This window comes from Marmota monax, unplaced genomic scaffold, assembly GCF_021218885.2.
Source record: "Marmota monax isolate L192 unplaced genomic scaffold, Marmota_monax_Labrador192_F-V1.1 WCK01_AAM20220418_F8-fsc00023, whole genome shotgun sequence".
Classification (NCBI taxonomy): Eukaryota; Metazoa; Chordata; class Mammalia; order Rodentia; family Sciuridae; genus Marmota; species Marmota monax.
This window is the reverse complement of record NW_026692907.1, coordinates 1,834,828-1,860,514: the sequence shown is the minus strand read 5'-3', so window position 1 is coordinate 1,860,514 and position 25,687 is coordinate 1,834,828. Positions and strand designations below refer to the sequence as shown.

The following is a 25,687-nucleotide window of genomic DNA, read 5'->3' as shown; positions in this document are numbered from 1 at the left end:
TAAAGCACACACACATAGTGGCAACATGCCTGTAATTTCAGCTACTTAAGAGGCTTGGGCAGGCAAATAAGGTCTGTTTCAAAATTTAAAAAAAGAATGGGGGTGCTGGGGATGCAGCTCAGTGGTAAAGTGCCCTCTGAGTTCAGTCCCCTGTAGAGATGAAGTAGAGGGTAGAGATGTAGTTCAGTGGTTAAAGTGTTCCTTCCTAGTTTCAATCCCTAGTGTTAAGTATAAAAGTACTAGACGAAATGCTTCAGGACACTGGAATTACAGAAAACAAAAAAGCAAAAAGAGGTAAATAGGATTACAACAAACTTAAAAACTTCTGAGTTCAGTAAAGGAAACAAATCTACCAAATGAGAGAAAATACTTGCAACTATGCTTCTGAAAAGATGTTACTATATAAAGAACTCAAAACACTCAACAGTGAGAAATAATACTAATACTAATCTGATTAAGAAATGAACAATAGGGGCTGGGATTGTGGCTCAGAGGTAGGGCGCTCACCTACCATGTGTGAGGCACTGGGTTCAATCCTCAGCACCACATAAAAATGAAATAAAGATATTGTGTCCACCTATATCTAAAAAATAAATTAAAAAAAAAGAAATGGACAATAGCTGGGCACAGTGGCACATAACTGTAATCTCAGCAACTGGAAAAGCTGAGGCAGGAGGATTCCAAGTTCAAGGCCAGGTTCAACAATTTAGTGAGACCTTATCTCAAAATTAAAAAATATTACAGCATCCCCAGCATCAATCTCGCACACGCGCGCGTGCGCACACACACACACACACAGGTTCATATCCATAATGTAAAGAATAGGAGATGATACTACAGCAACAGCATTTTGAAAAATACAAGATGGACAAGTGACAACTTAGTTTTCCATTTACCTGGTAAGCCAAGAGCAAAATGAACTTAGAAGCAAAACAATTTCTATCATAGTATCTGAGAAAGACTGAAACTCAACTTTCACAAGTAAAATGCAAATAATTTGTATGTAAAGGTGCTTTTCAAATAGTAAAAAAATTGCTGTGAGAGTGAGAGTAGTCTATAGAGGAACCTTATTACCTTGACAAACCATCATCCCAAGGAATCGATCAGCTATTTCCTGAGGGAAACTCCATTGCTCTGGAAAGCACAGTGTTCCATCAGGTTTCTTAGAACACAATTCTTCCAGATTAGCAATCAGGACATTCATGCAGATGTTGGCCAATGTATAGGGTGATGCCTCCTCCTAGCAAACAAATTCCAAACCTTGTTAGAACACATCTGCAAATATTCAGCATAAAAGTTGTCATGCCTACATTCCTACTCTAATAATGATTTATATGTAATAGAACCACCTTGGGCTGGGGTTGTAGCTCAGTGGTAGAGCACTTGCCTTGAAGCATTGTGTTGGATCCTCAGCACCACGTTAAATAAATAAACAAAATAAAGATTAAAAAAAATATCACAATTTCAGTGCAATATCTGGGATTTTTCAAGCAGAGATCACATAAGTCATTCCTTCAAGATACATTTTGTGTGTGTGTGTGTGTGTGTGTGTGTGTGTGGTGCTGGGGATTAAACCCATGGCCTTGTGCATGCAAGGTAAACACTCTACCAACTGAGCTAAATCCCCAGCCCCAAGGTACATTTTTTTAAGTTATTATTCTGTGACAGAGGATAAAAAGGCCTATTCCCACTTTCAAAGATGTTCACAACCAGGACTAGAGGATTTACCTCAGTGGCAGAGCACTTGCATGAGATGCATGAGGTTCTTGGTTCGACTACCAACAGAGCAAAAAAAATTAAATGTATGGTGTGTGCCTATTGTCCCAAATACTTGGGTTACTGAGGTTGGTGGATCACTTAAGCCCCTAAGTAGGAGACCAGTCTGGGCAACATAGTGAGATGCCAGTTTGAAAAAAATAAAAAGCTAGACGCGGTAGCACACACCTGTAATCCCAGTGGCTCAGGAGGCTGAGGCAGAAGGATCCTGAGTTCAAAGCCAGCCTCACTAAAGGGGAGGTGCTAAGCAACTCAATGAGATCCTATCTCTAAATAAAATACAAAATAGGGCTGGGGATGTGGCTCAGTGGTCCTGTGCTCCTGAGTTCAATCCCCGGTAACACGCCTCCCTGCCCAAAAAAAAGGTGCTTTAAAAAGAGTTGAGGCTAAGGTTGTGTGGTTCAGTGGTAGAGCACTTGCCTAGCATGTGTGAGGCACTGGGTTCTATTCTCAGCACTGCATATAAATAAATAAAATAAAGTCCATTTACAAGTAAAAAATATATATATATACATAAAAAGAGTAGAGAACTGAAAGGGAGGTGAGACTATAGAGGCACATGGTCCCTTTCTCATCCAAAATAGGTTGATATAGTACTATATTAGATCCCAAAAGATAATATGCTGGAGATTGCTAACTTTTTCAGAAACTTCAACATGCAACACATCTCTGACCTCCACAGCATTTTGAACTTCTTAAATTCCTTCCATGGAAGTTGGGGATGTAGCTAAGTGGTGCTCTTGCCCAGCATGCACAAGGCCCTGGATTTAATCCCCAACACCACAGAATAATTAATAATAAATAAACATGATGGCACACACTCAGGAGACTAAGGCAAGAGGATCACAAGTTCAAGGCCAGCCTGGGAAACTTAGCAAGATCCTATTTCAAAATAAAATATACAGGTTAGGCATGTAGCTCAGTTCCAGTAATACAGAGCTTGCCTAGAATGTGTGAGGCTCTGAGTTTAACTCCAGTGTCTCGAGGGGTGCAGGGAAACACGGGGACCAGGCTTGATGGCACAGGCCTAATCCCAGCTACTCAGGAAGGCTGAAGCAGGAGGATTCCAAGTTCAGCAACTTAGCAAGGCCCTTTGCAAAATAAAAATTCTTTATAAAAAGATCTGGGCATGTAGCCGGACACAGTGATACATGCCTGTAATCCCAGCAGCTCAGGAGCCTGAGGCAGGAGGATCACAAGTTCAAAGCCAGCCTCAGCAACTCAGCAAGGCCCCCAGCAACTCAGCAAGACCCTGTCTCTAAATAAAATATAAAAAGAGCTGGGGACATGGCTTTGTGATTAAATATCCTTGGGTTCAATCCCTTTAACAAAAAAAAAAAAAAAAAAAGGAAGAGCTGGACATGTAGCTCAGTGGTATAGCACCCCTGGGTTCATTTTCCAGTACTACTGGGGAAAAAAAATCTGGGAATGTGATGTGGCTCAGGGCTTGCCTAATATGCACCAGGTTCCTGGGCTGAATACCCAGTACGGGAAAAAAATAAATAAAATAATAAATAGAATTACATACAACATTCTGCTACTTGTTTTTGTTGTTAAAACCAGTATTGATGTTTTTGATATCCACTCTATTCAGTTTCTAAGTCACTTTATCTGTTTTCCATATTCTTTTTTTTAATATTTATTTTAGTTGTAGTTGGACACAATACCTTTATTTCACTTATTTATTTTTATGTGGTACTGAGGATCGAACCCTGGACCTCACGAGTGCTCTACCACTGAGCCACAACCCCAGTCCCTGCTTTCCATATTCCACCAAGAACATTATTGCCTTTGCCATTATAAAATCTGATACTTTTTTTTGGGGGGGGGCACTGAACCGAGGGGCACTCAACCACATGAAGCCACATCCCCAGCCCTATTTTGTATTTTATTTAGAGACAGGGTCTCATTGAGTTGATTAGTGCCTTGCTTTTGCTGAGGCTGACTTTGACCTTGTGATCCTCCTGCCTCAGCCTCCTGAGCCACTGGGATTAACAGGCATGTGCCATCGTGCCTGGCCTAACAGATACTTTCTGATACTCTTCATAGTGGCTCTCTTCAGCAGATTCAGGTATAACTGACCATTTCTTCCTTCAAACACTTTCCTTGGCTTCTGTGACAACACCTTCCTTTCCTTTCCTGTTCTAGTTTACCTTATTTGCTCCTTTTTATATGAAGACTTTAAATGTTGGAAATATTCAGAGTTTCATCCTAGAACTGTGCTGTCCAATTTGATTGCCAGTACTCACATGTGGCTATTTCCATCCAAATTAAAATAAAAATTTCAGGGCTAGCCACGTTTCAAGAGACATATGGCTAGCAGCTACCATACTGGGTAGTGCAGATACACAACATTCCTTTATCACAGAAAGTTTTCCAGGACAGCACTGTGCTAGGCCCTTTCTTTGCTTCTACAATATATAACTACTGATTGTCTGACTAAATGCTCTCTCTAAAGCCAATGAATCCCAGATTATTATCTCCAGGTCAGACTTCTCTTTCAGCCAGTCTTGGATATCCAATTGGCTACTACTGATGTATCACTTAACTGTGTTACGAAAACATTTCCAACTCATCCTGCACAAAAATGAACTTTCCCAGTGTTTCCCAGCTCCAAAAGTGCTATGTATCTTCAGCAGATGAATCTACCACACCTCCTGGTCTTTGACCAAAGCTGCCGGCCAGTATCCAATGCATCAGCAAATCCCATGTATTCTACCTTGTATACCACTTACCTCCCACCCAGATTCACAAGAAACTCAAAGATGACGGAAGGGAGGAGAATGTTAGAACGTATATTAGTTTCCAAGTGCTGCAATAAACAATTACCACAAAACTGGCAGCTTAAAAACAGAAATCTATTTTCTCAATTTCAGACAACAAAATTCCAAAATCAACGGGTCAGCAGGGCCACATTCCCCTCTGAAGGCTGTAGGGGAGAATTTTCCTTGAGTGTTCTAGCTATGTTGGCTCTTAGCTCTCCACAGCTTATTGAAGCATCACTTTGCTCTCCACCTTCATCTTTATGTGGCCTTCTTCCATATCTCTGATCAAATCTCCCTCTCTTTGCTTTTATATATAATATATTCATTTATCAGACAGTGCTAGGGATCCAACCTAGGGTCTTGAGTGTGCGAGGCAAGCACTCTACCACTAAGATAACCTCCAGTTACCTTTCTTTTATGAGATTACCACTATAATAAATAGTATTTAGTTGATTTGGAGTACACCCTAAATTTAGATGATTTTACCAAGATCTTCAACTGGGTGCAGCACACCTGTAATCCCAGAGGCTTAGGTGGCTGAGGCAGGAGGATCACAAGTTCAAAGCCAGCCATCAGCAACTTAGTGAAGCACTTAGCAACTCAGGGAGACCCTGTCTCTAAATCTAAATAAAATATTTAAAAAGGGCTGGGGACCCTGTGTCTAAATAAAATATTTAAAAAATAGCTGGGGACATAGCTTGGTGGTTAAGCACCTCTGGGTTCAATTCCTGGTGCAAAAAAAAAAAAAAAAAGAACCTCAATAGCATCTATAAAGAAAGACCCTTCCAAATAAGGTCAAATTCACAGATAGCAGGAGTTGGATTGTAGACATATTTTGGGGGAAACAATTCAATCCATTACAGCATATGTCCCTAGCTCTCTGAAAAGTTACCCTGGGTTGGCAGTGTCCCTTAACCAGTCCTCTAAAATCCAGCCCCCTTTCCTTCTGTAAGGTCCTCTGGGTGGTAAACTGCTATTACCAGGCATAGAATACTATATGTGGGTATGAGGACACATGCTTGTAATCCCAGTGGCTGGGGAGGCTGAGGCAGGAAGATCAGGAGTTCAAAGCCAGCCTCAACAAGTTAGCAAGGCCCTAAGCATCTCAGAGAGATCCTATCTCTAAATAAAATATAAAGAAGGGATAAGGATGTGGTTCACTGGTTAACCACCCTGGGTTAAATCCTTGGTACAAAAAAAAAATTTTTTTTAATTAAAAATACTGTATGACTTTTTCCATACTTGACCCTTATTATATTTGGAAACAGCCCCTTAAACTCTCCTTGGATTATCCCTATTTTGAATCTGTCATTTGTTTCCTGCTTGCAAATGGCAGAAATAAATTTCTAGACTATCTCCTCCTTTCTAGCCCCACCATAAGTTTCAAACCCAAGTCACTACTATTTTACCTATCGTACTACAAATCTGCAAATCAGTGTTTCCACTTTCACTTCTAATTCTTTTTCCAATCTATCTACCCAGAAGACAGACTCACCATTGTTAAAGTATAATTATACTATATGACTGTTTTTTTTTTTAAAAAAGAGACAGATTTTTTTTAATATTTATTTTTTAATTTTTCATCAGACACAACATCTTTGTTTGTATGTGGTGCTGAGAATCAAACCCGGGCCGCATGCTACTGCTTGAGCCACATCCCCAGCCCACTATATGACTGTTTTAACTAGAAAATGTTCAAATGAGTACAAGGTTAAAAAAAAAAAAAAAAACTATTGCTATAGGCAATCAACAATCAGATAGAAAACAGAATTTGTTTAAGTTACAATACCATTTTAAAAATATCAAATACAGAGCTGGGCATGGTGGTGCACATCTGCAGTGCCAGCTACTCAGAAAACTGAGGCAGGAAGATCACCTGGGTTCAAGACTGATCTGGGCAATGCAGTGACACCCTGCACCTTAAAAAAAAATGTATGCATCACAAATACAGTGCCTAATAAGGAAGAAAACAAAAATATACACAACGTGGCACCTATGAAGTTCAGCTCACATTAAATTATAATCAAACATGAGCAGGAAAAAAAATTTCAGTCAGAAACTGGTGAAGAAATAAATAAAATTAGCCGGGTACAGTGCTACACGTCTGTAATCATAGTGGCTCAGCAGGCTAAGGAAGAAGGAACTAAAATTCAAGGCCAACCTCAGCAATTTATTAAGACCTTGTCTCAAAACACTTAAAGGGCTGGGGATGTGGCTCAGGGTTTGAGCACTGCTGTGATGAATCCCTGGTTGGGGGGGGGGAGAGGAGGGGGGAGAGGAGGAGAGAGGGGGAGAGGGGGAGAGGGGGAGAGGAGGGGGAGGGAGAGAGAGAATATGAATGAATCTAAATGTTAGGGTCTCCAACTTTACATCAGTAAAAGAGGGATTAGTAATTGCCCACAGAAGACCAGAGATTAACGATTACTTCGGAAATGCGATACTTCACACACAACAGGTGCTAAATACACGTTCTGCGGCAGGTGGACTCCGGCAATTCCGACAGTCTCCCCACGGTCCCCCGGCCCTAAGCCCCGGGTAGCCGGGGCGAAGGGTCGGTCTCCGGGGAACGCCTGGTCTAGGGCGCACGCGGAGGTGCGCTCCCGGTCAAAATCGCCTCGACCTGCCGCGGGCCGGCTGAGCGTCCTGCCAACACCCAGGTCCATGCGGCCCGAGCCAGGTGAAGGTCAGAGTTGGAGCCCCGAGGGGCCGGCCCAGGCGCCGCCTTGACTGCTCAAAGTCAGCGCGCCGGCCCGCGGCTGAGGTGCACTATCCAGTCGGCCATCCCGGGACCGGCTAGGGGTCGGCCTCTGGAGACTTCACCCGCGCGCGGACCAGTCCCGCCGAGCGCCTCTGCTACACCTCCGACGGAAAGTCGCGCCGAGGCCGGCTTCCCGGCCTCGCGGTTCTCACCTGCACGACGCAGCAGCCTGGGGCATCTTTCAGGGCGTCGGGTAGGACGAGGTTCCGGGGTGTGAGGCCCGGGTGCAAGAAGTGGACCATGGTGACCCCCCGCCCGTGGGGCGTCGAGGAGAGAGCTATGTCGAGCTGGGGCCAGGATCCCGCGGGGGCCGGCGTCGGTCCGGGGTGGGCGACAGCGGGGCAGCACCTACTACGCCCGACCTGCCAGGCCACAGGGGTTTTGAAACGCCTGGTGAGGCGGGGCGCAGGCGCCCCAGGAGGTCGTCCCGCCGCAGACCCCGCCCTCAGAACGGCCCTGCTCTGCCCCCACCCGCACCCAGCCTCCACCCTCCCGAGGTCCAACCGTCCTCTTCAAGGGCAACTTTACAGCTGCTGGTCTGTTCACCCAACTCCTACGCACCCTTCAGAGGCCCGAGGCCCACAAACTCACACACTCGTAATCCCAGTGATCCTGGAAGTTAAAGCAGGTGGATCACAAGGTCAGCCTCAGCAATTTAGCCAGGCCCTGAGTAACTCAATGACACCCGGTCTCAAAAGTTAAAAAAAAAAAAAAAAAAATTAAAAGAGTTTATGGATGTATCTCAGTGGTAAATCACCCCTGGGTTCGGTTCCCATTTAAAAAAAAAAAATCGTCCCTGGTAAGGATACAAAACAAATATCAAAAATCTAGGGGCGGGGGAACTATTGAACTTTCTTCTGACTTGGAAAGTATTGGGAAGATCCTTATATAATCCGCTCCAAGAAAGAAACCCAGTAGATTAAAATACTTTAGCTGATTTAAGGAAAAAAATATGTCCTGGAAAAGTAAATTTCTTAGAGTATAAAACTTGCAATTTGAATCCTGTGTTGGAATACTAACTCTATTAATTTGTGAACTTTGGTCAAGATTCTTTTTTGTACTGAAGCTTAATGTCCTTATTAGTAAAATAGGATGAGAATGCTTTTATCTCAAAAGGTTAATGTGAGGATTAAATAAAATAATGTATGTAAAAACACCACAATGCAAGTCCTTGATGAGTGGATTCAAATGTTAAAATTACTTCAGCAAGTCCTTGATGAGTGGATTCAAATGTTAAAATTACTTTTCATGTAGAAATAACTTTGCAAAATGCTTTCCTTTAACGATTACTCCTCCTCTTTTAAAAAGTGGGCTATTTGGTGTCCTCCATTCCTAAAATTCAAACACCTCCTCCCCCATCCACACTAACTTTTCTTTTACTGAAAAACCAAAAACTATCACAAGCTCTGATATGAGTACCAGAAAATGTTATACGATTATTGACTGTGGGTATTTTAATTAGTGTGTGTGTTAAATTAAAAACTGTAAGCATTATGTCCATGATGTAATGTGAACTGCAAAACTTAGATAAACTGCAGAATTTAGATAGACTTAAGATATTGATATAAGAATCTACACCGGGGCTTAGACCCCAGAGCTCACCCAGTTATCAGCTAGAAGAACAACTGAACTTAAAAGGACTTAAAAGCCCAGCCTTCGGGAGCCCGCGGGACTAACAGGACCCAGACAGAGAGGCGACATGACACTTCCGGTCCCTGTTGCCTACCCTGCACCAGACTCCTCAGGCCGGGATGGAGTTCTAGCGACCTGGACTTAAGACACATCACAGGTGAGTGTCTTGGACCCTTGGGTGTAGACTCAGTTAGGACTTAGGGTGTGTGTCTGAAGTGTGATGAACATTAATAAAGTAGATTTGGTTGAATCTAACTGTGCCTCAGACTGATATGGGGGAAGTATTCCTACCTGTAAACACTCTGCCTTTCCCTCCTTCCTCTTAAAAACTGTTTGTACTCTTAGCTAAGGCCAACCCATGGGCTTGTGCTCTAAATCCCATCACATCTGGCTTACTCCAAGACAACATCCAGCAACAGAATTTGCATGCCATTTTATTAGCTTATTTTCCAAAAGAAGAAACTGATGGGTTTTTGGTTGGGGATTGGGTGTTTCCCCTCCCCCCCACCAATGCTGAGGAAACCCAATCCAGGTTACCAAAACTAGTGGCTACATCTTCAACCATTTTTATCTTTTTTTATTTTAAGAGAAGGGCTCTGTAAATTGCCCAGGCTGGCCTTGAACTTGCCATCTTCCTGCCCCCCACCAAATAGCTGCGATCAGCACCACCACCCCCAGGGCCAAATTTAACAGAATTTTGAATACTGAGAAAACATACTAACAGGCTATGTGTTATTTTTGTCTTCTCAAACAGATAGGATGCTTTCCAAAGGAAAAGATTCTGTGTTGCTCTCGGACCTTCAAGAAGTCTTTATCTCTTCATGGGCATCAATTGCTTCACTTTTGAAATAGAATAAGGTGCCAGATCTGAGGCACTCCATCACTCTGCCATTCTCTGGATCCCTCCTTTCCCTCCTCTAATGTGTTCAATGGGTTTTCCAGGAATATTTACTTTATCCTGTGTGTGTGTGTGTGTGTGTGTGTGTGTGTGTCTGTCTGTCTCTCTCTCTCTCTCTCTCCTAGTACTGGGGTTGGAACCCAGGGCTTTCTGTATGTGAGACAGGAACTCTACCACTGAATTATGCCCCCAACTCTTTTCATTTTATTTTGAAAATTAATCTTGCTAAATTGTTCAGGTTGTCTGGAACTTGCAGTCCTCCTGCCTGATCTCTCCTGCCTCAGCCTCCTGAGTAGTTGGGATTAAGTAGTGAACTTTTTTTTTTTTAAGAATTTGCAGTTTATTCTGCTATCATGTATAGCGAATTAGAATTAAAAAAAAAAAGAATTTGCAGCTTAATGACAAATAAAAGGAAAATTTAATAAAGTGTATGTGTATGTGTGTGTGTTGGGGATAAAGCCCAGGGGTACTTTTTATCACTGAGCACTGAGTTACGTCCCCAGATTGTTGGGTTTTTTTTTTTATTTTTTTTAATTTTTTTTTTTTTAAAAAGGACATTTTATTTATTTATTTATTTTATTTATTTTTTTCAGTTTTCCGCGAACACAACATCTTTGTTTTGTATGTGGTGCTGAGGATCGAACCCGGGCCGCACACATGCCAGGCAAGCGCGCTACCGCTTGAGCCACATCCCCAGCCCTTTTTTATTATTTTTTAAGATAGGGTTTCGCTAAATTGCTGAGAGTCTAAATTACCAAAGCTAGCTTCAAATGTGTGATCCTCCTGCCTCAGCCTCCCTAGTAGCTGGAATTATAGGCATGTACCACCACACTGGGCTATTTATTGAAATTAATGAATTAAAAATTAAATACGACTGGGCTGGGAATATAGCTCAGTTGGTAGAGTGCTTGCTTAGCATGTACAAAGTCCTGTAATCAGCACTTAAAAAAAAATCTTTCTAAAAATTAAATAAGGCAAATTATATTTTAAAAAATAAAAGACTTGGACTGGGGTTGTGGCTCAGTACTAGGTAGAGCACTTGCCTAGCATGTGTAAGGCACTGGGTTCAATCCTCAGCACTACATTAAAAAAATAAATAAAATATATTGTGTTTATGTATAAAAAATAAAATAAAGGTGTTCTTTCCATCTACAACTAAAAATATTTTTTTAAAAAATAAAAGACTAGCTATTAAGATTTGTGATTTGCAGTTGGGGGATTTAGTTCAGTGGCAGAGTGCTTGCCTAGTACATGCGATGTCCTGGGTTCTATCCTTGGCCCTGAAAAAAAAAATTGTGATTTACCCACATCTATGTTTACTTCCTTTACTCTTTACTTCTCCCATTCTAAGGACTAGTAGTAAAACTTGTATTATAGAAAGGCATTTTCTAGGAAGTATAAAGGAACAGGAACCACAGAAGAGTAGGATGGCAAGCCTTCTGCACAGGAGAGGTCCAGCCTGAACTTATGAGGTTTCTCAGGAGGACTATTAATAAAATGTCTAGTATGAAAATTGTGTGTGCGCTCTCTCGTGATATCTCTCTCTCTCTCTCTCTCTCTCTCTCTCTCTCTCTCCCCTAGTACTGGGGATGGAACCCAGGCCTTTCTGTATGTGAGACAGGAACTCTACCACTGAATTATGCCCCCAACTCTTTTCATTTTATTTTGAAACTTAATCTTGCTAAATTGTTCAGGTTGTCTGGAACTTGCAGTCCTCCTGCCTGATCTCTCCTGCCTCAGCCTCCTGAGTAGTTGGGATTAAGTAGTGAACTTTTTTTTTTTTAAGAATTTGCAGTTTATTCTGCTGTCATGTATAGCGAATTAGAATTAAAAAAAAAGAATTTGCAGCTTAATGACAAATAAAAGGAAAATTTAATAAAGTGGTAATCATTGTATTGAGCGGCAATTGAGAATTGTTCAAGCAGGAGCCCAGCCCCTTTTTAAAAATTTTTTTTGAGACTGTCTCATTAAATTGTTTAGGACCTTGCTTAATTGCTGAGGCTGCCTTCCAACTTGTGATCCTCCTGTCTCAGCCCTCAGAGTCACTGGGATTACAGGCATGTGCAAATTTTTTTTTTCCATTTTTATCTTTTAGTTTTTTTTTTTTAGGTGGACACAATATCTTTATTTCATTTTTATGTGGTGCTGAGAATCGAACCCAGTGCCTCACGCATGCTAGGCGAGCGCGCTACCACTTGAGCCATATCCCCAGCCCTTCAAATTATACCAAGGAAAATTCCTGATTGTTGAACCACACTGCAAAGAAAAGACTACCAACTCCAATTTTAAATCAAATTAAAGCAAGCTTGTATTTGTGTACACTGGAGCTGGCCAGGACTGTCTCTCCCAAAAACCCCAGGCTAGAGATCAATACCCCAGCTCTCTGGGAACAAGGTTTTATAGCACAAAAAGTTGCAAAGGGGGGTGTCTTGAGAACTTAGAGCTAACAGGATTTTGACAAGCATAAGACAAAGGCAGATAGTAGATTAATGATCTACATGGCATGATATTTCAAGCTAGGGAGTAAATTCAGATCCCATCATCAGAATTTATGAGGTGTCGCTAACTAAGGTTTTAGAAAGTATTGTTATCTGGTCAGGGAAAGCCAGGCATGGGTGAGTTCAAGGCATGGGTGAGTTCAAGGCACAGTCAGGAATTCCAAACAAGTTTAGAAATAGCAGTAATTTATAGTAAAACAGAAATTAACTTTTCATGACTTTTTGACAAGATGGCTCCCAATCTTAAGATGAAATTCCCCCGTTATGTGTCCCTTTCAAATCTTTGATAGGGTGGAGGAAGAGCTCTGAAGGAATTTTAATCCCTCAGGGGACAGTCTCCAACTTTCCAGACTTACCTAAAATTGGCCTCCTTGATCTGACCTGACTCAATTTACCTATCTACACTGTCTGTCCATCTAATTCTGTTTTTATTCCCCCCTTTCTAATTTTAGGAACTTTCTACTACTGTAAGGAAAAGGAGTAATGACCACCTGGCTGCTTCGCCAGAAGGGGCAAGAAGTTTGTAGTTCCCTTTTAGAAGTCAGGTTGGATTGAAGTTAGGTTGGATTGAAAATCTGGTTGGGGAAGAACACGTTGTAAAGTCCTCTGGGGATAGGTTCTTCTATAAGAGAGAAACAAAAAACAGGAGTATTGAACAAATATTCCAGCTTCTGGAACATGTCAATGAATATCATAAAGACAACAGAAGTTAATGTCTCACCAGGAGGTGTGAAGAAGCTGTTCTCATAATAAGGCCAGAGTGGACAAGGCCTTTATATAGGAATGTAAATCTTTAACATCTTTAAAGTTATCAGGAATATAAACACAACATTTAACTTTTAATGTTGCAGGTGTCCATCCCCATGAGATGTAGCTAAGCTACTCAATGTCATCTGATCTTGTAAAATTTTACTGGTTATGTCCTCTGTGTCTAGTAGAGAACCCTTTATTTCTGTTACTTAGGGTTATATAATTATGTTAGCAAATATTGATCCTACCTGTGTCAGAGGTTAGGAAGATCTATACGGCTTAAACTGACCAAAACTTGGCAGTTTCACTTGATAGAAGAGATATTGTGTCCACCTAAAACTTAAGAATAAATATTGGGCTGAGGATGTGGCTCAAGCAGTAGCACGCTCACCTGGCATGCGCGGGGCACTGGGTTCGGTCCTCAGCATCACATAAAAATAAAAGATGTTGTGTCCACCGAAAACAGAAAAATACATATTTAAAATTATCTCTCTCTCTTTCCCCCCTCCCTCCTCTCTCTCTCTTTTAAAAAAAATAAATATTAAAAAAAAGATTATATATTTTATCTTCATTGCCTAAGGTTCTGTCTTCCAAGTAGTCTAGTCTGTTGGTGATGCTTTTTATTGAATTTTTAATTTGGTTTATTGTTTCCTTCATTTCAAGGATTTCTGCTTTGTTATTGTTTTTTTTTCTTCAGAATCTTTGCCTCATTATTGAAGTGAAAGATCACTTCCTGTGTTTTCTCTTTGATTTCATCTCTTATACTGTCCTTTACTTCACAGATCAGTTTAACTATGCACATTCTAAATTCCTTCTCTGACACTTCTTCGCCTGTGGTGTCAATGGATTCTGTTATTGGAGTATCTTGGTTTGTTCGAGGCAATTTGTTCCCTTGCTTTTTCATGTTGTTTTTGTATCTACCCATCTAACAGTGTGGATCTCAGGCAGTAGAACTTTTACCCTGTGGACTTAGTATCCCTGAAGGTTTCCAATATCTCACTGTTTAGGGGCAGACAAATAATAACAACCACCTATGCAAACAATATACAGCATTAAACCAAACAGTTCCTACTATGATGTCTACAATGTTAATTATCACAATAAACAGAAATAATATGATCAGTTATTGCCTACAAAAAAAACAGCAGGTTTGAAAAAGGGTTTATAATTTCAAAAGGTGGACAGGGATAGACCATAAATGATATAGTATGTGATGATTATGAAGTAAAAGGAAAGAAGAAGTAAAAAAAGAGTGAAATAACAATAGAGATTGACTATAGCAGAATAAAGGAGATATAAAGTAAAAATTTTAAAAATAAGATAACACAAAACAAAACTAAAATATACTAATCAAACATTCTGATGAACCCAGTCAGATTCTCTCTTAAGATCAGGAGCCATCTTGTCAAAAGTTATAAAAGATTTATTTCTGTTTTCTGTAAAATACTAGGATTTCTATTTGGCTATAAAACTCTGCTCAAGCTGGAGTACTGTCTTCCATCCCACAGATTTCAGGAGAGACAGTACCAGCTAGCCGGAATTACAAGCTTGCTTTAATTTGATGTAAAATTGGAGTCAGTGGTCTTTTCTTTGCATCATGATTTAACAATTTTAGTTCACACAAAAAAATAATCCATGAAAAATAACTGGCTTCAAAAATGCTAGAAATGAGAGGAAAAAATGAGAATGTATAAATTACCATGTACCATTAAGGTCACAATTAAACAGAAAAAGAACAAAAAAATCTTGATGAAAAGTTAAAAGAATTCTTTCCATTGGAGTTCAAAATATTCTCAGCTGGGCTCCAGGCTCTTTGCCAAATGCCAATTGGTCTGAAGATTTTTTAAAAAGTGTACCTCCAGTGCCCAGTATTTGCTGGTTCACACTGGATCTCCCCTGGGTTCCACTTGTGTGGTGGGGGACCCAATTTTTAATCCCCTACATCATCTTCGGACCCCACATTTCCTGGTCTTGGGTTCAGTCTCCAATCTACTCCCACCCTTCTGAGTTCCCGGCCAGATGTGTCTCTCCCAGGGAGTCCTGCAAGTAATCAGATTGGATGGGCAGAGGTAGAGCTCAGTGGCTTTCCACAACCAGTTGTCCCCTGTGTAAACCTCTTTTTATGTTTGATTCTCTCCGGGTCACTTAAGCACACTCTGTCGTTGTGTAATGTGTGTTTACTGGGCCTGTATTTTGGCCCACACTCAGGTTTGCCAGGAATCAGCCCCCTCAGCTGCCAGCCAAGCAAAATAGTTCCTTCCTTTGTTCTCTGCACACTGTTAGAGACATGGCAGCTTCTTTCCCACATGTAGATATTGTGCAGTGTGTCTTTCAGGTTTGTCAGACAATGTCCTTGATCTCTAACTGCTCCAGACCCAGACACTCCTCAGGCCTCCTAAATATATGGGTTCCTTTTTCCCCTTATCCCTCCATTATGCTCAGGGAGGGACTTCTCTGGCTGTGCTTCTGGCCCAGCCAAGGCAGTGGCTGTGCCACTAAGGATTTCCTCCTTTATTTATTTATTTAAACTTATTTTTTTAGCTGCAGATGGACACAATACATTTATCTAATATTTATTAAATAAAAATAAATATTTATGTGGTGCTGAGGATTGAACCCAGTGCCTCACATGCTAGGCAAGTGCTCTGCCACTGAGCCACAACTCCAGCCCTCTTCCTTCTTTTATTATATTCAACCTCCTGAGCCCTCAGTCTGCTTTGAATGTCTAGTTTTAAATTCCAGTAAAGTCCCCCCATTTTTTGTTTGTTTGTTTGTTTTTGTTGAGAAGCTGCCTGTCTGCTTTCTTGGTTTCACTCCACAGAACAGCCAGGAAAATGACCTCCTCTACTCCACCATCTTGAAAACCTCCTCCACCTTTTTAAAAATTTTTTGAGACAAGATCTGCCTAAATTGTTTGGGACCTTGCTAAGTTGCTGAGGCTGGCCTTGAACTTGCAATCCTCCTGCCTCAGCCGCCCACAATTAAAAGTGTGCCCCACTAAGCCAGGCTTGTTTGGTTAAATATAGCCATAGATACAGGGGCAATGGCTCTCAATTGTAATCCCGGCTTCTTGAGAGGCTGAAGCAGAAGGATTCCAAGTTTGAGGTCAGCCTGGATAATTTAGTGAGACTTCTATCTCAAGACAAAGAATTTTTAAAAGGGTTGGGAATATAGCTCAGTGGTAGAGTGCCCTTGGGCTCAACCCCCAATACTGCAAAACAAAACAACAACAAAAAAAACCCAGAACAATAAACTCTACAATCACCCTAACAAATCTAATCTCATTTTTTATTAGTGAAGTAGTAGTTTCTGTAGTGACTTTTTAAATTTGTTTTTTGATAGTTGTAGATGGACAGAATGCCTTTATTTTATTTATTTTTATGTGTTGCTGAGGATTGAACCTAGTGTCTCATGCATGCTAGGCAAGCTCTCTATCACTGAGCTATAGCCCCAGCCCCTCTGTAGTGACTTTTTATTAACGATTGTATGTAAGTACAGAATCTAAATAGTAATGCTGCTCTATAATGTCATTCTTGAGGACAATCTCCTTGGTACGTTATTCTTTCCTGTAGCATTCATTTGACGCTTAATCACATTCTGTCAGAGATCTAAGAAATATCAGGTTATCCTGTTATAAAATGGTGGGGTGGGATCCACTGTATTGGAAATGAGAATTGGAGTTGCTACAATCAATGTTCTGTGACTTAGGCAAATCGATTTACCTAAGACTTAACTATAAATGAAGGTTCTGAAACAAAAATCACAAATACTTTGTGTTTTTGGTAATCCCTTTCACTAAATGCACTTAAACATTCTCTCTCCATAGATAGACAGGTTTGTCAGACAATGTCCTTGATCTCTAACTGCTGGGATTAGAGGCATGCACCACCATGCCTGACAAACTATATAGCCTTTTTCACAAAGCAGTTGCTGCAAGTAGATCACTAAGGAGCCCAGAACCCAAAACTTGCATTAATATTATTTTATTTATTTGTTGGTACTGGGGATTGAATTGGGGGGGTGGATATAGTGGGGATTGAATCCAGAGGTGCTTAACCACTGAGCCACATCCTCAGTCCTTTTTATTTTTTGAGGCAGTGTCTCACTAAGTTGTGTAAGGGCTCCCTTAATTGCTGAGGCTGGTCTCGAACTTGCAATCCTCCTGTTTCAGCCTCATGAGTCACTGAGATTACAGCATGCACCACCGTGCCCAACAAACAATGTATACCAATTAATTATCTCAATTATATCACCAGGTATAGGTGTCCAGTTTGGATTAAGCACTGTGAACTGGGTTTCAAATATACTGTTAAATAATTTTTATTTAACCTTTATTCTTCTCCATTATTTTTTATTTTTTGGTACTGTAGATTGAGCTCAGAGGTACTTAATGAGAGAGCCACATCCCTTTTTGAGACAGGGCCTTGCTCAATTGCTTAGGGTCTTCTAAATTGCTGAGGCTGCCTTCAAATTTATTATCCTTCTGCCTCAGCCTCCCTAGTTGCTGGGATTAGAGGCATGCACCACCATGCCTGACAAACTATATAGCCTTTTTCACAAAGCAGTTGCTGCAAGTAGATCACTAAGGAGCCCAGAACCCAAAACTTGCATTAATATTATTTTATTTATTTATTTGTTGGTACTGGGGATTGAATTCAGGATGCTGAGTCATATTCCCAGTCCTTTTTATTCTTTTATTTTGAGACAGGCTCTTATTAAATTGCTTAGGTCCTTCCTAACTTTCTGAATCAGCCATGAACTTGAGGTCCTCATTCCTCAGCTCTTAACCTGCTGGAATTATAGGTGTAAGCTACCACACCCAGTTGCATTAATATTAAATTTTAAAGCAAATGACTAGAAGCAAAGTAGACAAGACACACTTTACATAAAATTTATAACATTTATTTAGGCAAAAAAAATCCAAAACAAAAATCTGTACACACATTAATACTTAAGTGATGTCCTGATTTAAAATATAGCATGATTCATGTACAGAATATTCCCATTCATCTGGCCATAATGAAAACAATGCCTCCAATCCAGATAATTGAGTCTTTAAAATGTACACATATTACACATTCCAATCAATTTTTCATATCCTTTGAAAGGAGCTAAATTATTTCATCAGAATTCAAGCAAAAGATAGCTTTTCTCATACAAGTCAGTGAGGATTTGATAAAGGGAATCCTATATAAATCAAGTATTTAAAAAACTTGTATTGTTGCAGATTATCTGAGTATTGATCTTCACAGTCTCTTATTTTTAGAGGGAAAAATGCTCTCAATAAAGTGTCTCAGCTTTCACTAGTTAAGTGGTTACTTGCTTCAAAAGCTGATTAAATAAATACACAAGAACCCAATTTTACCCATAGTAACGCCAAAATTAATCACATACTATTAATGAACTAGATTTCTGACTTTCCATAATTTTGAATTGTTGGGAAAAAAAAATTTTTTTTGACACAGGGTCTCACTATGTTGCCCAGGCTGGCCTCCAATTCCTAGGCTCAAGCTAATTCTCCCACCTCAGCTTCCAGAATAGCTGGGATTATGAAAGTGTACACCATGCCCAGCTCTGAATCTTTTCCCCACAGCATGGGGAATTGAATTCACGGTTTCTTTACCACGGGGCTACCTCCCCATTATTTTTCACTTTGAGACAGGATCTTGCTAAATTGCTGATGTTGACCTTGAACTTATGACCCTCCTGTTTCACCTTCAGAGTAGCTGGGATCACAGGTGTATGCTACCATCACAATAGTTTCCTGTCTGGCTTTAAAGTTAGGCTATGCTGTCCAAGAGAGCTCTTATTCCATTCAGAGTAATAAGAAACAGCATTAATCTTTGCATAACTTACCAAAAAAGAGTGGGGCAGAGGACAAACAAGCAGAATAAGTTCTTTTTTAGGCCACTAGTCAGTTAACATAAAAGTATCTTGGGTTAAGACTGATTTGGAAATGAAAGAATGCATAATTAGGAGTATACCATGTCATGCAAAGTCTATGAAACACTAAGTAAAAAAAGCAATCACTCATTTAAAGCCCAATCAGCATTTTCCTATCATACTACTACTCTCATCACCAAACGTTGATTTTACATTATTCCTAAAACAAACAGTTAACACTGAAAATTAAAAATGTGAACACTCAGCAAATGGTAAAGACTAACATCCCTTATTCACAAAATCATTCAAAACTGCTACAGTGGATTTAAGAGGGAAACCAAAAGTTTGCAAACATATCTGAAAGCTGTCTCAGAGCAATTTTGAAGCCCTAACTGTACAAAGTCCCCCAATAAATAACAACAGATAAAACTGAAAAAGCCCACATCAGCTGACAATATGACTCTGTCTTTAACTTATGCCTTCAATTAAATAATACTGGGGCTGGGGATGTGGCTCAAGCGGTAGCGCGCTCACCTGGCGTGCGTGCGGCCAGGGTTCGATCCTCAGCACCACATACAGACAAAGATGTGTCCGCCAAATACTAAAAAATAAATATTAAAAAAAAATTCTCTCTCTCTCCCTCTTTCTCACTCTCTCTTAAAAAAAAAAATTAAATAATACTGTTTATACCCCTTTTAATGTTGTACAAAAACCAAATATGTAAACATACATGAGAGGGCAGGAGTGGGGTGCATTTTTAAATATATAAAACAGTACATTTCTCCTACCTCTGTTCCTTGAGCACCGCTACACAGTGTTTTTTTTTTTTTTTTTTTGGGGGGGGGTAATGCATTTTAAAACACTAAGCCCAATGAAACAAAACAAAAAATAAATAAAAACACTAAGCCAAACTTTTGGTTCATTAATTTACCCCAATTTGGTGCATAAAATGTTTTCATTAAGATTTGCTCAAAGAGGATGGAAGATGGCCCGGTGCTACTTTGATAAATAGCATAATTAAAAACACAGCGAAACTAAAATGACTAGGAGAAAAACAGGTCAATGTAAAAGGACTCATTTGTAAGAGCAACTTTCTAAACTAGACAAATAGGATTAATAGTTTAAAATATGAATCTTTGATTCTTCAGAAGTTTGAAAATAAAAGAGATCAGGAAAGCAAATTCCCATAACAACCTTATTTACCCCCACCTAGGGAAATCCCCTTCTAGTAATGGCATATCCACCCAGGGATGACAAGCAGCAATATTTATGGTCAACTCCAGGAATTATGGGTCTGATATGCTTTATAAAAATCCTCAACCTAGATCAGTAGCCATTGCATGTATGGTTGAAGAATAAACTAACCCCCATTAGTACTTGATTTATGCTTCTTTTTTAACTACAAAAAGAAAAAAAAAAACAAAAAAAACTAATACTCTTTTCTTTTTGGTGCTTGGGTTTGAACCCCAGGCCTTGTACATGCCAAGCACATGTTCAACTACTGACCTGAGCTATGCCCTCAACCCAAAAGAAATGCTTTTTAGAATATAAAGACTATAGCACAACTTGATACAAAGAATAAGATCCCTAATAAAATTTGTTCTACTTCTTTCTTGTCTTACTCAATGATACCCACACATACCATTATAATCTAAAAGGTCTAATTCCATTTCCTTTAGTAGATCCAAACCTTGCTGTTGCTCCTAAACTGATCTACTGATGTATAATAATATCTGAGCACACCAGTGATTTGAGTGGTTTAACTCTAGTCTAAGCTGTGCTTGAAACAGCACCTCTACGTCACCAAAAGGTAACCTTTGAAGGTACCAAGTACTGGTACATTCTAGTCTACAGCTACAAAAAAGAAGCCTCATAGACACTAACTGTAGAGACTCCAGTTATACCTCATAATTTCAATATATACATCCATTATATTTCAACCAGATTCAAGATCTTACAGTTAATTCTATGCCTTAATTATATACAAAATTTTAAGAACCATCCCAACCAGAAAGGCACCAAAATTTTTATATATTTGAGATGTGCTTGTTTTGCTTTTAAGACTCAGATCTGGCTACTACTAAAATAGTAAATTTAACTTTAAATATTTTTTGAGTCTTCATATTTATTCTGAATAAAGAAGGGATTTACTGTTTTCTGTACATTTTTAGCCATTTCTGAAAACAATTTGTAAAGATAAAAACCTATCAATAGTCTAACAGGGAACATACACAGTTGCCTTGAACAGTGTAAAACAAATTTGAAGACAAATTTCTCAGACAGGATTTCCCTTCAGTACACAAAACAGACCTGAAAATGGTCAACAGAGCTAGCAACTTTCAAGTTATTGCAGGCCATCCTATTTTCTAAATTTTGCCTTAGACACTGAGAAAAAAGGGAGACAAAGTATGGAGATGCATGCCTGTAATTCTGGTGACTGGGGAAGCTGAGGCAGTAGGATCCCTTGGCCCAAGGTCCAGGCCATTCTCAGGACTTTAAGAGAGGCCCTAAGCAACTTATTAGCAAGATCCTGTCTCAAAAGTGAAAAACAAAAAGAGCTGGGATGTACCTCAGTGGTAAAAACATCCATGGGTTCAATCCCAGTATAAAATAAAAAATAATAAAAATGAGAATGAGGAGGAGAAAAAAGGAAAGAAAACTTTAAAAATTCACTTTATACCTAAAAAAATTCCTTTAAGCCAATTAAGTTAGAATTAAAACACAAGTTAATGTGCTTTTAGTGGTTCTAAATATTTGTTTTCTTTTAATATAAGTCAGTTTTCATTCCCATGAAGGAACTTGAAAAAATTCAAAGCTGATTATTGTGATAGTGGGTCAAATATGTGTGTCAAAAATGTTACCAGCATATTATCAAACCAGCTTCTTTCTAAGCTAAAATACCTTTGGAAAAAAATACTGCAATTTAAACATCCCATTTAAAATCTCTACTGAAAACATTTTGTCCATCTATGAAAAAAAAAGTAGTAATCTGAGATTACAGAAGAACCTTATCTCAAAGTGAAAATTTAAATGGAATTTACATTTCCAGGCAACTTGCTGCCTCCCAAGTGCAATTATTGATAAAATGATAATTGATTCTTTACTATACTGGGTCAACTATCTTAAGGAAAAGGCAACTGTCTAAAAAATAATCCATCAAAAATATTTCCTTTTCTCCACAGCAACTATAATCATTGTATCTAAACATTTAACAATAACTAATTCTTCTCTTGCATTTTTGGCAGTGAGATATGGACATTTTTCTCCAACATGAACACATTAAGAAGACATATATATGAACAAAAGAAAATTTAACCTTTTGGGGGGCATTAAACCCAGGGCCTTGCACAAACTAAATACCACTCTACCACTGAGTTATACGCCCAGCCCAAATTAAACTTTTTGTGGCAAAATTTACTGTTGTCAATTGTATTTTAACTGAGTAAGCCAATACCACAAGTAGTCACTATTCCACTGAACAAAAATGACTTTGAAATAGAGGGGAAAGAATGGCTAGTTTGAACCAGAGACAATTTGTAAAAAATTCACATTTTCACAACATTATGACATAATGGAGAATTATACAGGCTTAAATACAGAATGCTATAATATTTTATACTGAGATAATTTGGGGAAATATTTGTTGAGAGTAACCTGCAGTCTGTACAGGAAGTAGCAGTCCATACTTCCAGCCATAAATACAGAAAACCAGCTTCTGCTCACTGTCTCAAGACAGATGGTCTCCAGAAGGATAGCCTGGCCCATTTAAAAAACTATACCATGAAAGCAATTCCCAATTCCTAACCTCTATTCTTCTTTAGTAGTTTTTCTTCCTAATATATTTTTCTTTCTTTTCTTCTTCTTCTTTTCTTTTTCTTTCTCTTTGTCTTTGTAGTACTAGGAATTGAACACAGGGCCTTACACATGCTGGGCAAGCGCTCTACCACTGAGATACATCCCCAGCCCTCTAAAAATATTTTTCTGTTAGCCATCCAGGTTACAGTGAGTAACTTCCACAAGGAGACAACTTAGATTTCCATTCTTTCATACTAAGAAGGACATCTTGTAAAAGATACACAGAGAATAAAGGCATTTTGTACAGAAGCAGTATAAAATTTACAAGTGAAGCAGTGCCAGAAATCAAGTTAACAGCTCATGGGAAGCTGCAAGTTGATTGGAAGGGATGCTGAGATCAGAAGAATCTGGCCTAAGGGTTCGTGCAAACTTTATCATAAAACTTTAGAATCTCAAGCACAGGTAAATTCAAACACTGAAAGATGTGGAAAATTTCCTAAAAGGCAATGATGAAGGAAGAGACCTTTCTTGCCTCATTAGTTAAAAATCACAAGACAAATTAGAGACTGTTCACATGGGCAGTAGTGTACATTATCAATCCCAAACTGATCTTATGAATCTTGTCACAGAACCCCCCCAAAACACCACAGAGGGTAAGATATTCCAAATGAACCAATCACAAATTCCTGTGGTTCAGTGATCCAATAATCTATGGATATTAATTTAGTCTAGCCTGAGGCTGCTTTTTACAGGGAGGTGGCCTTCCATGGCGCACAATGTGTTTTTCTAAGCTGTCCAGAATGGCCACAGCAATCTGTTGAACATGGGGATCAGTCTGTTCATGTTCTTTGATGCTGTATAAATGCTGCAGCCCTCCTTCTTCAATCAGCATGCTGCAATACCTTGAAGCTGAAAGAAAACAAGAGAAAACTTTTTTTTGATACTGGGAATTGAATCTAGGGGCATTTAGCCACTGAGTCATACCCCCAGCCCTATTTTATTTTTTGGTACTCAGGATTGAACCCAGAGGCGTTTTACCACTGGGCTACATCTCCAGCCCTTTAAAAAATTTTTTTTTTTATTTTTAGACAGAGTCTCACTAAGTTACTTAGGGCCTGCTGAATTGTGAGGCTGGAGTCAAATTTGTGATCCTTCTATCTCCGCCTTCTGAGCTGCTGGCATTACAGGCATGCTTATTTTTTATTTTGAGACAGGGTCTCACTAAGTTGCTTAGGGCTTCAATAAGCTGCTGAGGCTGGCCTTGAACTTGTGATCCTCTTGCCTTATCTCCCTATCCACTGGGATTATAGGAAGGTGCCACTAAGCCTGGCAAGAAAGCTTTATTAAAAACACAAATTACCCCACAAAAAACAAGTTCTTGGGATCTTTTTGCATTTACAGTTAGATTTTTTTTTTGGTGGATTGAATCCAGTAATCTCACTCCTTGCACATTAGGCAAGGGCTCAAAAACTGAGCCACACCCCCAGCTCCCATTTCAGCTGTTTTATTATTGACCATTACATGATGATACAGCTTAACGAATACCACTATATATATATAATGATACTATGTCTATGGTCAAAGGCCCAAACATAAATAGTATACAACAAATAAATAAATCCAAAGTCTTTTTTATCTTAGTCTCAAGACACAGACAATCTGGAAAAGAAAATAAAAAGAACTAAAATTACAAGTCTTATCTTTCTTGGATATCTGTCTTACCCAAAATCATAAGTAAGAAAAGTATTACTAAAATTTTTTTCTCAGTATTGGAGATTGAACTCAGGGTGCACTTTGTCATTGAACACTCACAGCCCTTTCTTATTTTTTATTTTGAGCCAAGGTCTTGCTAAATTGCCCAGGCTAACCTTGAATTTGTGATCCTCCTGCCTTAGCTTCCTGTGTAGCTGAAATTATAGGCCACAATGCCTAGTGCTAATTTTTTTTTTTTTAATTCACAAATGGTAACTTACACAGCTTAATAATGGAAGTGGGAGATCAACCTGGTGGTATATACCTGTAATCCCACCAACTCAGAAAATTGAGACAGGAGGATTACAAATTTGAGACCAGCCTCAACAATTTAGTGAGTCCCTGTCTCAAAATAAAAAAAAATTAAAAGGCCTGGGGATATAGCTCAGTAGTAAAGACCCCTGGGTTCTAACTCCAGTGCTAAAATAATGATGATGATGATGATGATGATGATGAAGAAGAAGAAGAAGAAGAAGAAGAAAAAGAAGAAGAAGAGTGGGGGAAAATAGAAGCATAGGAATGCCAATTAATTAAATTGCATTCTAAGCCATACTGTATTATTCTTTCTTATAAGATTGTGTTATGTGAACATAACCCCTTCTCTCAGAGAGTCTCCAAATAAGGGGAAAAATGCAACTGGATGCTGTAACTGAAAGTGTTTTCAGTTGAAGACAAGTGTTTCAGTCTGCTTTGCATCACAGTGACCTAAAATTTTTTATTAAATCCAAACAATCTAGGTGGTTTTTGTTTTGTTAATTTTTTTTTGTTACTTGTATTTCTGATGTCCTAAGAATCCATTACTTAATTCAAGGTTGTAAAGTTTTGTTCTGTTTTTTTTTCTTTCTTCCATTTTTTTATTGGTGCATACATATTGGTGTGATTTGCTGTTACATATTTATATATGCACTTTTTAAAAAATATATTTATTTTTAGTTGTAGTTGGACACAATACCTTCATTTTATTTATTTATTTTTATGTGGTGCTGAGGATCCAACCCAGCCCCTCATATGTACTAGGCAAGCGCTCTACCTCTGAGCCACAACCTGCCCCCTCCCTGTATATGCACTTTTTAAACTGTTTTTCTGGTGCCAGGGATTGAACCCAGGGGTGCTTAACCACTGAGATACATCTCCAGCCCTTCTTTTTAGTTTTTATTTTGAGACAAGGTCTTGCTAAATT

General features: G+C 39.2%; 2 protein-coding genes across 4 annotated transcripts in view; both read right to left on the bottom strand.

Moving 5' to 3' along the window:
• The window catches only part of Zyg11a (zyg-11 family member A, cell cycle regulator), a 39,439-nt gene extending 31,823 nt beyond the window's left edge, over positions 1-7,616 (bottom strand). Inside the window, exons 1-2 of the mRNA XM_046450886.2 lie at positions 7,452-7,616; positions 1,075-1,240 (exon numbers count right to left, since the gene is read on the bottom strand). Coding sequence (XP_046306842.1) covers positions 1,075-1,240; positions 7,452-7,541 — 256 coding nt within the window. The 5' untranslated portion in view covers positions 7,542-7,616. The remainder of the gene's footprint in view (positions 1-1,074; positions 1,241-7,451) is intronic.
• A 10,347-nt stretch (positions 7,617-17,963) lies between these two features.
• The window catches only part of Zyg11b (zyg-11 family member B, cell cycle regulator), a 71,258-nt gene continuing 63,534 nt past the window's right edge, over positions 17,964-25,687 (bottom strand). For all 3 annotated transcript variants that reach the window (XM_058581464.1, XM_046450876.2, XM_058581465.1), the window contains one exon: positions 17,964-23,664. In XM_058581464.1, coding sequence (XP_058437447.1) covers positions 23,474-23,664 — 191 coding nt within the window. In that variant the 3' untranslated portion in view covers positions 17,964-23,473. The remainder of the gene's footprint in view (positions 23,665-25,687) is intronic.